Raw genomic sequence first — 12,266 nt, forward strand, 5'->3', positions numbered from 1 at the left:
GCTGAAACCGCCTTTGGCGTGTGCTGCTTATGGAGTTAATCAGGTCATGCTCTTTTGAGGTCTAATGCGAGCCTCTGGGTGTGTTGGTTTGGAGCCTCTTGGAAGAGGCTCTCATGCAGGCCAAGGTGAGCTGCTGCCTGTGACCTGCCCAGGGCTATCTTGTTGGGGCTACAAAACTATCCGTGATTTAGGTCCTATGCTAAAGCTGAGGCATGTGGGAGAGGCCACATGGTGAACCAATGCTGGCTGCTATCATTACTGGGCCTGAGGCAGCTCAGCAAAAGGCCTGATGCTTCCTGCAGGCTGCCCATAAAGCTCAGCAGCCGAAAGGTCCTTAGGTGGTATTCAATTTGGATCAGATGCGGGTCTCAGGGAGTCACCAGGGTGGAGCAAGTTGTGTTCTCCAGGTTGGTGCAGATTCAGATTTGATGCCAGTGCTGAGCCTGAGGCCACTTGCAAAAATCTCAGGTCACATTGAGGCCAGTTGCTGCCTGCTGGCCTCAGTCACATGAGGTTTGTTCAAGAAATAGTGTAGATCAGGCTGGGACTTGTTGCCTGTCAGCAGAAGTGTCTCCCGAGGTTCATGAGTGGAGGCTTGTTGATTGCTGTTGAAGGAACCTCCTGTCAGAGCACAGAGTGGGGCTGGTTGCCTAGTTACGAATATGCCGAATATGCCTCTGACAATTTGTGAGTTGGGTGGAGCGGGGTCTCAGGGATCACTTGGGTGGAATGAGCAGAGCTCACCAGGCCAATGAAGATTCAGATTTGGCGGTGTGGGGGGAGGGGTCAACACAAGCAAGATGGCACCCACCCGCAGACTGCACAGGAGTGGGCTCAACAGAAAAATAATGGTGATTGTCCCTCCAGCTCTCACCCCAAAGCCATACAACTCAATCTTTCCTTTATGTCTCTGGCACCTGCTGAGCTGCTGTCCCTCTGCTGGAGCCCAGGGTGAGTGCCTGTGAACGAGTTTGTGTATCGGCCCTTTAAGGATTGTCTGGCTTTCCAGCTGCCTTCCATTGTACCCAGAGGTCAGAATCCCTGCTGATTTTCACAGCTGGATTTCTAGATTTTGTGGGCTCTCCTCATCCCAACACTGGAATCCTGGGTGTGGGGCTGGGGCTCTTTGTTCCTTTGGGGGGATCTCCGCATTGGAGACATCCTACTTGATGCTCAACCCCCACATGTGGGTGTGAGACCAGCTTGTTTTGCATCTCTGCTCCTCTGAACAGTCTCGATGTGGTCCTTTTTTTATATCCTTAGTTATAGGACCTGTGTTCAGCTAATCTTCAGATGGTTCTTTAGGTTGATTGTTTTATAATTTAGTAGTAATTTTAATGTGGTCATAGGAGGATGTGAATACAGAATTTACCTACTCCGCCATCTTGACTGGAACCTAGCAGTTGCTTTTTCAAAAATTATTTTCTTTTTAAAAATTATTTTCTTGTTGCTAATTTCTAGTCCCACTATTCCTATTATAACCAACACGTTGACATTCACCACTGGATGGATCATTGAAGTTAAGGCACTCTCTTAATTGGAAGAGGGTGAATGTTAATTATTTTAATTATTATTATGATGTTTTCAGTGCCTAGAGTGCCCAGGAGCCTTTTAAATATGGAAATCTGCCAAATGATAATAGGAAAAAATTTACTCTTTCCCTGGGCAGCTATAATTTAAAGGTGAAAATAAGTACAGTACAGCTAAATGGAATTATTAGTTGGTGTCAAACACTGTAACTGTACAAGCTATGAATGATGTTGTTTCCCACACCCTCCTCCTAAGATGTTTGTAGGAAATTTAAAGTACAGCATAGATGCTTCACCATCACTGTACAATTTAGATTTAGTTTTTCAGTTTTAATATTCTCTAGTATAAGAACAAATCTAATAGAGTTAACTTTTAATTCATTTGCCCTTAAGACATGAAAATCACTGCTTTAATTTTAGGAAATGGTAGGTCAACATCAGAGTTGGGTAGGTGGCTGAAGATTAGTAAGATTTTTTGTTAAATCTATAATTCTCTTGGGCTGGAGTCCAGTGGGTAATTTGAAGTGGCAAACTCTCTGACTGACAGATCCTGGAACCCAACTGTAACTTTATATCTCCCTCTGTTTTGTCTCTCCTTGCTCTTATCTGTGAATGACATTTCTGATTCCTCGAAAAAAACTTGAATCGAAAATTGCCCACTTTAGTTTTTAAAATTCTCTGGTACATCATGCTACTTTAATATGTTTTGGAAGCTTAGGCTACTCGTCTTTCCTTACTTTAAGATAATTGAGATGAAAACTGTAACACTCAATGACAGTTTGCTTTCTTGTAATGCCTTTCATGTGTGAATCACAAAGCCTTTTGTAAACCATAACTCAGTTCTTGCATCAATCAGGGAAGCAGGTCCAATTAATATTTTACAGATGATCATGAAATAGGCCCACAGAGTTTCAATGAGCAGTTGAAGTTCAGGCAGTCAGTGGGAAAGTCGGGGTAAGCACTTGTGGAACTTGTGACATGCGCCTTGAATTTGATGCTGTAAGAAGGAAGAGGAATTAATAAATGAGCAAGATAAATGGCGATCCATTTGAAAACTGTTTTGCAATGAGTAGTAATTGTTCTGATGAATTATTTAAATTGTGTCTTGGCTTGAACAAATCTGAAATTGCAGTATATTTTTTCCTGGTAGCTCATCGTGGCACACATTTTTTTTTTTTTTTTGGTAAATTGACCTTTGAATTTAGCATTTAAGTTTGTGTATAAATATGAGGTTGCAGGACTCCTAGTAGAGTAACTTTTGTTGGCTTCTTATATATGATGTAGATAACTAAAGAGGAAAGTATTTAAAATATGCAGGTATGTAGAATATACAGTGAGAAACATAAAAAATAATCACAATTGATACAGTATAATATTTAGGTATGCAATGAATAATTAAAAACTGGAAACCTCTTTGTGTAGAGGTCATTTAGTCAGTCCAACCTCAGTTACACTTAAACCATCCCACTTAAGAGAGAATTCTATTTGCTAAAAGTCCTCGGTGAAGGAGGACTTCATTAGATAATGTTAGAAAATGGTCTGTTAGTGAAATGTGTACCTCTCTATCTGTTTCAGGTGAAATGATTTGCCACTAAGGGAGGTAGACTGGGCCTGCGGCTGCAATTTGAATCAATCACCAGAGGACCAGGATCTGCTCTTTAGCTTTACTTCCTATGCCTTCTGATTTTGTTAGTTTCCCCAGGGTTAGCAGACCCTGGGGGCCTGAGTCAAATTAGCCAAACTTAAAAGAGACTGATGTATAAACTAGAGTGGAAATTTAATTCACATTGAAATCCAATTAGCTTATTCGTATTAGGTACTTAGTGCATTTTATTTCTATAAGCCTAGGCTAATTAGAAAACCAAATTAATATCAGAATTCTACTCGAAGAGTCTAGTTCAAGAGTTGGATCATTTAAATGGCATGTTCATTATGTCTGAAAAAGATATATTTGTCTAGTGGACAGCGAGAATATCTGCTTGGCTGATCAGATGCCCTGCAGGTCTCTACCCTTCTGCAAAGATTATATTACCTTTGACATGTTTCCATTAGTTGGGCTGCAGGTTCTCTAATGATAATTTTCATTTCACCTGGCTATTGATATGCAGAGGACAATTTAGTCGGGAAAAACCCCATTTAGAAGCTCTCTCTTCAAAAATTGATTCTTTCTGAATATGTCCACACATTTTATCTCTTTCGCTTTAGATTGATTTTTATTAACTTCTATTACCATGCCCATCTTCTGAATTATAGCTCCAGATTTTGGGACAGCACTAAATTTGTGACTCCTCTTATTCTTAAATTACATACGATACATAATTTAACCCCTCACATTGCAAATTAATCATTCCTCTTAGTTCCTTCTAATTATATTTTAGTACTTTTTTCTCTTGTGCCCAACTTTTTTCAATATACTTGCTATTTTTGTACCTCTTAGAATACTATCTAAATCTGAAAGCTTCAGAGACCAAAAGTCATTTTTACTGTGGGGCTCACAGTGGGTTTCTGTGTAAAGAAAGAAAAGCTAGTGGCTGTGTTGATATCACTAGGGGAAAAAGGACACTGAAGTTAAGAGATAGAGTGAAAGATGAAATTGGCTGTCAGGCCTAGTTGATTCTTTTCCCCTAAGGTCATTCTATCAAACTTTAGTTCTTTTGTTAGTTAACAAAAGCAACTGCTAGCTTTAGGTCCACTTCATAGTTCAATATCACAGATAACCATGGTCAGAAGAACAAGGACTGAGCAATATTTTATGATTAGTCTAAGAATACTGACCCTTCACCTTGACTTGTCACCTTCTCACTCTATGGCTAAGTCGCATGCAGGAAAAGACACACTATCATAAACCACCAAAGATGTTTGTGTTCAATTTCACCCTCACCCTAAAAAATGGGAATTCGGTAATAGTAAGAGACATCCTGAAGAAGACAAGTCTTAGACTATAAAATTAATGCAGAAAATGGAAGGCAGTCTTGCAGTTGGGAACAATTCACCCTTCTCAACATTGCTTTCTGGCACTGGACATTCTTCCAACCTTAGTTCCACCTGCATAATTTTTGATTCACAATCAACTGCAACACAATTGCATCGAAATCTAAGACGCGTAGTCTTCAAAGAGCTGACCCTTCTAGACTGGTAGCATTCTCATAGTTTCAAATAACTCCTGGGGCTTGCATATGCCTCACCACTTCATCTGTTGTAGGAGATGCAGGACACACATGATCTCCTTAGACTCTGGAATGTCATAGTGTTTAATGAGAAATAAAACAAGAAGAAAAGATTACTTATGAGTGGCTAAAGCTATTTGAAGGTACTGAGAATTGTCTTTAGCCAGTTTCGTCGCATTGGGGACATAGGCCTACCTAGGTGAGTGGCTGGAATCCCAAGTCAAAGACAGGTCACATTGGGGAGTGAGAGGGAACTGTTGAGGTTATCGCATTGGTATTAATATTTGTAAGAATCTCCTTCACAGGGGATTCACAGGAGATCATGAACTGTCTATCCACACTGAGTATTTCTAGTAATACGAAATTCAGATTTTCTGACAGTAAACTAAGTCCATCTCAGGGATTTCCAGTTACGGTATCCTGGCAACTTAGAAACTACAGTAATTTTAATTTCATGGCCAAAACGATATCTTCAGTCTCATATTCTCATCCAGAATTTTGCCCCTTCCCCACCAAGAAGTGGAGTCGATTTTACCTTTCCTCGGATGTGGGCCTTTGTGACACCCTGATATATAGAGTGTGGCAAAGTGATGTTGCATGACTTTGGAACCTAGGTTAGAAAAAAATTGATATGGTCTCCCTTTTGGGATTCCCACTCTTGGCATCAGTCACTGTGTCGAAGAAGTCCTAGCCACATGAAGAGGCCATGTACAGGTATCCAAACTGACAGCGGGCATGAACTGCCAGGCGAGCCTTTAGATAATGACATCCCCAGCTTCCCTGTGGCCCACATGCTTCCTGTGGCAGAGACAAACCAGCTTTGCTGTATTTTGCCCAAATCCCCAAGCCACAGAATCCATAAGCATTATAAATGGTGGTTTTAACCACTAAGATTTGGAGGTAATTTCTTACAAAGTAATTAATAAGCAGAAGAGGGAGCATGATTGTGGGGGGTACATGAGTATGTGTGAGTGGGTATTGTTAAGCGGTCACATTATCTAAATTAAAATGAGTTAAATTTTAAGGGGAAGGGATTAAGAAGTACAAATTGGTAGTTACAAAATAGTCAGATATTTATTAAACCATTTAAATATTTTTTATTTAGATATCATTAAGGCATCTTATTAAACCATTTAAATATTTATTAAACCACCACCATTACTTTTATCCTTTCAATTTTTGCCATGTTTTCATATTAATTCATCGCTATTCAACTAATATTTTTATTTATAGTAACTCTTTAAACAAAAATGCCTCATTCTAGGTAACGATATCTATGAAAGTGTGATTTGGATACTCTAGCCATGTTTTCTAAATACATTGAAAAATAAACACATGGCGATTAAAACCAAATAGTATTTGTTCATTTACTACGTAAAATTATCTCACATTCCATAGTTTAGTGCTCAGCTCACTTTGGAAAAAATGTCCTTCGTTTTGGAAAACAATTGTGACATCAAACTGATTATTGACAATAAAGGTCCTCAAGCCCGTTGATGTTTGGCGTGTCAACTCTTAGGAACTATCCCGCATTAAGGAAACAACATGGCGTGCTCGGCTTTACTTGGAAAAAAATTAAAAATCTGCCTACAATCTCGCTGTGGCTAAGGACTTTTGTGGTTTCTTATTTGGTTATTTCAGAAATGGCTCTACAAATTCAACCATTACTTATATGATGCTCAGTTTGTGAACAAGATTGTTCCTAGGATTGCGTGAACGGAGGCATGTATGTACATTTAGGGGTGCTTAATCCTGAATTTGCACCGGGGATCAGAAGGATAGGCTATTTTTCTTAATTCCCAAATAGTACTTTCTATTTTAAGACACTGGGTTTAAAACCCAGTGTCTTAATCTGAGTTCCCCTAAAAGCAGAGCTCGAGACAATTTTGGGGGGAATTTTTACCAGGGAATGTAGGAAAGGGGGAGAAAAAAGAAGGCGAGGGAAAGCCACCACAAGAAAGTGTTATCAAGTTGGCCATCATCGCAAGCAACTTGTGCACAATTCCGTGGGATGAGAGGTGGAACTTGCCCATTGGTTTGCATTCCCCGTTGCTCAAGCTGGGGCGCCCTTCCTCTGTGGTACATGCATGAGTGCATGGTATGTTAGCATGGACTTCCCTTGCCAGGGCATCAGAGATAACCCAGGACAGGAAACAAGAAGTAACTGAGTGGCCCCAAAGTGAAGGAAGCAGTGTCTGGGTGTACCAGCGTGAAGCTGGTTCAGCCTGTGCAAAGTGAATGCAGTAAGCAACAGGGTGAGACGATCTGGAACAAGTGCACAAGAACGTCTGATCCCCTTGGCAAAGACACTCCCTCTCTGAACTGAGTGTTTCATCAGTCGGGTGAGAGAATTGGACTAGAGGATAGTAAGATGTGGTTCTGATAGACTGAGATAGTGCTGGCCTAACTCTGCACTTCTGGATCAGCAGATCAGACCAGGAAGGGTTATGTTGAAAGGGCATAAGCACAGGTCGGTTAGGTGACGCCAACACAAGACCTACCTTAATTCTTCTCCTGTCTCCTACATAACTCCCAGCATCCTCACCCTGCTGGGTACCTAGTAAGCACTGAATAATTCTAAATCAGAAAAGGATAATACATCTTGAGTGACATGGAGCCCTCACTCTCAGACACTATACATAAACATTACTCATGTATGGTCACAAGCAAGTTCTCCTCTTATTACCTGAATGTCTGGAACTAGAGCATATGGGGGCTACACATGGGCTTTCCCACAGGAGAGTTTGTTGTGGCCAAAACACTTGGGATTTTGCTCACCTTTGTTGACTGTATCCTGGTTTTGATCCCCAGTGAAGGTACACATGAAAAATTACATAAATTTGAAAACAGGCATCAAGAGAAATAGAATGGTGGTTCAATTTAGGATTTCTCAACCTTGACATCCTCCAAGGGTTTATTTTTATACAAGTCATGTAGCTGGTGATTGCTATTTTCAAGTTCAAAAAGCAGCAACTATTTTGCTGGTCTTTGCTTTCTTCTTTTACCTTCTGCTTTCTGCACTATAGTTTCCTCCAACTCCAAAGATTCAAACCTTCTTATGATTGATGCTTTTTGAAAAGAGTTTGGAAAATGAATTTTAGTGCAGTTTTGTGGTGCAAATCACTCAGCCTTTGGGGGTTTATGCTGTCTTGGCTAATAAGGATTCTGAAAATTCAACCCAGAGATCTGTGTGAAGTTGGAAGCAGAATAACTCAGCCAAGATTATTTAATTTTTAAAACAATCATTCTGCTCTGTCTTTAAATTTTTTGAATTCCCTCTTTCTGTTTCTTAAGAGATAATGAGTCGCTTAAATTTGAGAGTGTGAGCATCTTGAAAAAGTGCAGAATGACCAAATCTCATTTTATATTTGTTAATTTTTCAGCAGGTTCACTATTCCTCTGTTTGATGAAATTGTTGTTGTTGTTGTTTTTTTGAACTGGCATTGGTCAACAGTGTGCGATGAGAAATAACCTTCTTGCATATCAAAACTTCAGCCTCCCACGCATGTTTAATTCATTTTACTTTCCAACACTTGGCCTTATGATTGCTGCGATTCAGTTTTGAGTGAAACAATTGCTCATTTCCAGTTGGTGATAATTATTGTACAAAGTTAAGATTGTTCTATGCAAACGAGGGCAAATTATCCATCAGTGATGAAGATAATGGACAGTAGTTCTTTAATCTCTCCTTGTCTCCTCTTATCACACCCCGCCCCCCTCACTTCGTGCTCTGCAGACACCAGAATAATTTTCCAAAGCCTTTCACTGAGTTGAAGTTTCATGTTCCATAGAATCACACGGTGATAGCTGCTGGGCCATGAAATTTTTCTTACATTCCAATGAAAGAATGATTTATTGATTTCATTTAGCAATACTGCGGAATTAGTATTGTGAAGGGATTCTTCAAGCTTCATGTGGTTGTCAGTGCAAGTTTCTTCACTTTTATCACTTAGTGAATCCAAATGCAGAGTCTAAACACTTGTATCTAAAAATCGAATGTACCAGCATATTAAATAGCTTTCCTAACTCTATATTGAATAGTGTAAGACACCAGACTCATCCATATTCCAGAGAGCCTGCCATTTTGCAGACATTAAATAGAAAGCAATCCATTGAGTAGATCCCCTAGATCTAATTACCTAAAGAATCTATTTGTTTAGCTTCCTTTGTGACTAGAAGAGCACTGTTTATAAAATGTCATCTTAACCTGATTTCAGAATCTGTGAACCCTGTTCTTTCAGAAAGGTCTTGCCACCTAGACCTGAAAAATCAATTCACTTCTCTGTTGTTCTCTAGCAATTAGTTGTATGCAATACTATTATAAATAATTGCAATTTCAAATTATAGCTTCGAGCTATGAAGGCTCTTTTTCTCTTCCTGCTTTGTATGAAGCGACCTTACATTTTATTTTAATGAGTAACAATTTTTAAATGTATATAGAATGAAAAAAAACGTAAAGCATAAGGATAGCAGTGCTTGTAACTTACTATTTTAAAATCTTATTTTTATTTCTGTTGCGAGTCAATTGATAAAACAAGAAGAGAAATAAAGACTACATCCTTTGTAGTGTCATCCGTGCAACATTGATTGATTGCTTTTTAAAAATAAAAGTTTTGCTCTAACTTTAATGAAGGAATCTCATCATGTTTAAATATCCCCAATGAAGCTTGACAGTTCATGGCTTTGTTTTATTTTAATCTCAACTTGGTCAAATATAAACAGTATCACCTTGGTGAACCATTCAACTTCCCTGAACTTTGGCTCTTTCATGTGACATGAAACCTACCTACCCCATAGAGTTGCTGGAAGCACACATTGCGATGGATATATGTGAAGCCTCTCAATGTCTGGAAGAGAGTCATGTGATCAAAAAAACTATGTTCATTTCTTTTTCTCCTGAAGATGATGGAAGATATTTTCTAGGATCCTTCTGTATGTAATTTTTAATATTCAGTGGAAAAGAGAAATCAAGACCGAGTAATGACTTATAAAAATCTCTGCCATTCCAGAAATGTGGTGATGGGTTTTGAAAACTTCCTCTGTAACTTTACTACTGACTTTGCTTTTTTCTTCAGTCACTTGATTAATTTACAAGATTCAGTATTTTTCTGCAGTAGCCTATGAGTTCATGGCTGGTGGAAGCCTGTAAACTACTTATCCATTTTAAAACAAACAAGCCAGCTCCTGTGGCCAGGGACTCTGACCTTTAAGTGCCAACTGGGACATTTCCCATGGTGGGAAGAGCATAGTTACAACATTGTAGAAAGCAGTCATCTTGTTAATTTCTCCCTGTACCTAAGAACATGCTTCGAGTCACTGAGTGAGAGACTGGTCTGATCCCTGGGAATTATAATACAGCTCACAACATAGCATCATCTTGTTTGGGTATGTTATTAGCTTCCAATTAGAGACTTGGGGAATTCCCAACGTGGCTTCAGTAGAAAGAATAGAGATGAATGAAGCATTTTGCAAAGGGACTTCTGATGAGTTCTAACATAAAGCTATTTGCTTTGTGGATATTTAAAATGTAGTCTCCCTTTAGTTCTTAAATATATGGAAATCGATTTTTGTCTATCTTTCCTACCCCACGTAAGATAGTTTATGAAGTGAGTCAGATTTTATGGTGGTTTTGATGTGTAAATATCATTGACCCCTTAAATAATATTGAGTGACTTATTTTGCTAGAGTTGAACTGCTTGTGTATAGGTGGACAAAAAGGATCAGTCATTTTGATGTCTAGAATTGACTATATTGTAGTGAGATGACATAAAGGTTAATGATATCCTTTATCTGGTTTTTCCAAGAACAAAAACAATAGTTAAATATTATGGTACACTGTTCATATGTTTATTCATTACCAAATATTAAGTGCCTGCTTCCTCCCACCCTTATCCCTGATGGAGATAATGACCTTGAAGAGACTTTGGCTTGTCCATGATAAAAATGCATCATATCTATAAGTATTTTTGTGAAAATAAATATCTTTTGACTATATTGGGCATCTCGAGAGAAAGACATTGCAGCCTTTTAAATTAATGTTATAATAATTTAAAAAATTGACTAAGCCTGTTCCACTGTCATATTAATTCTTATGGGTCATGCTTATCCATTGTTATTAGATTACAGTTATTGGAATAAAGTTTATCGAGTTTATTTAGAAAGAGACTTGGCTACAAAAACTACTTATTAGCTTCTGATTCGCTTTGGTGTTTGAACATAAAGGGTGAGTCCCGTTGTCCTCTGAAGTTCCTTCTGGCATCATGCTCTGGTCACATGGTAACTTTTCTGAGTCAGCTTATACCTTGTATATGCCTTTCTGGCCTTTTTCCTTACAGGCGTTACCATTGTCATCTTAAAGCATGTTCATGTCCCGTTAGCTATGGGAGAGTGACTGGTTAAGTTCTGCTTAAAACATTAAATGCCAACAAAAAACCAAACAGAGCATGGGTTAGTAATGAGTCCTGGTCAGAAGGGAGAGTGTGTGATGGTAGGATGGTGGTATTTTTGGTGCTACTGTCAGATCAACAATCATCTTATCCAAGCAAGATGAGTAAGGGATGAAGTGTGGGCTGGGATGACCAATAGCTTTGAAGCCATCAACTAACCTTCTTAATCCTGGGACTAAGTATGGAAGCCTTATGATTTAGTTACCAAACTACTAAACTTTCTTTATGAGGATGAAGGCTTCTCAAGAGACAATTATCCTGGAGATTCACAAGGTGTTCTGAGGCAAGCTGGTCTGAGCCAAAGAAGCTCCCACCCCAGTTTTCTCAGCCCCACCCACCAGCAAGGATGTATAAAAGCTCAGTAGCCTGAAGTGACATTCACAACTCAGGAACTAGCTTCAGCAGCTTACCCACAGCTCTCTGTCTGGTACCATGTCCTACAACTGCTCCATGAGGAACTGCTCTTCCAGGCCAATTGGAGGACACTACACTGTCCCAGTGGCCCCAGTTGCCACAGCTTCTACTCATGATGCCGACTGCCTGAGTGGCATCTGTTTGCCCAGTTCCTTCCAAACTGGCTCCTGGCTCCTGGACCACTGTGGTCAGGAGACCTGCTGTGAGCCTCCTGTCTGCCAGCCAACATGTTACCAGCAAACTTCTTGCAGCTCTAGCCCGGGAAAGGTGACCTGTGTCTCCAACCCCTGCTCAGCTACCTGCAGCCGGCCACTCACCTTTGTCTCCAGCAGCTGTCGGCCCGTGGCCGGCACCTCTGCAGCATGCCAACCAGCGGGAGGAGTTTCCTCTGTCTGTCAGCCAGCCTGCAGTGTCTCCAGGACATACAAGCGGTCCTGTGTGTCCAGCTGCCGAAGAAATTGCTAACTGTAGGAGCCAGTGAGTGAATCAAGACTCCATGACCTGCCAGCTGTGTTTCCAGGATCTTCCAGCTTGCTGCCTGTCCCTGAATAGCTCTTCGTTGCTGACACCTATTCTGACTGCCTGATTGCTGGCTAATAGCCCTAAATAGCTGCCTTCGGCAATCTGTGATTTTTCTGGCCACCACCAAGCTTATTTTAAGTGTTTATCACTGGTGGCGCATATGCTTCTGGATGTTTCCAGAAACTTTA

The 12,266-nt window shown here is 39.9% G+C and overlaps 1 protein-coding gene across 1 annotated transcript; it reads left to right on the forward strand.

The window, feature by feature from the left end:
• The first annotated feature begins 11,574 nt into the window (after positions 1-11,574).
• On the forward strand, positions 11,575-12,021 carry LOC105301275 (keratin-associated protein 11-1). The gene has a single exon (XM_011373856.1). It carries the CDS (start codon positions 11,575-11,577, stop codon positions 12,019-12,021), a length of 447 nt encoding a protein of 148 aa, XP_011372158.1.
• The last annotated feature ends 245 nt before the right edge of the window (positions 12,022-12,266 follow it).

The sequence above is a fragment of the Pteropus vampyrus genome, unplaced genomic scaffold (genome assembly GCF_000151845.1).
Source record: "Pteropus vampyrus isolate Shadow unplaced genomic scaffold, Pvam_2.0 Scaffold233, whole genome shotgun sequence".
In the NCBI taxonomy this organism is placed as follows: domain Eukaryota; kingdom Metazoa; phylum Chordata; class Mammalia; order Chiroptera; family Pteropodidae; genus Pteropus; species Pteropus vampyrus.

Coding starts and splice junctions, on each gene's coding strand:
- LOC105301275 (XM_011373856.1), top strand. CDS start 11,575: ATGTCCTACAACTGCTCCATGAGGAACTGCTCTTCCAGGCCAATTGGA.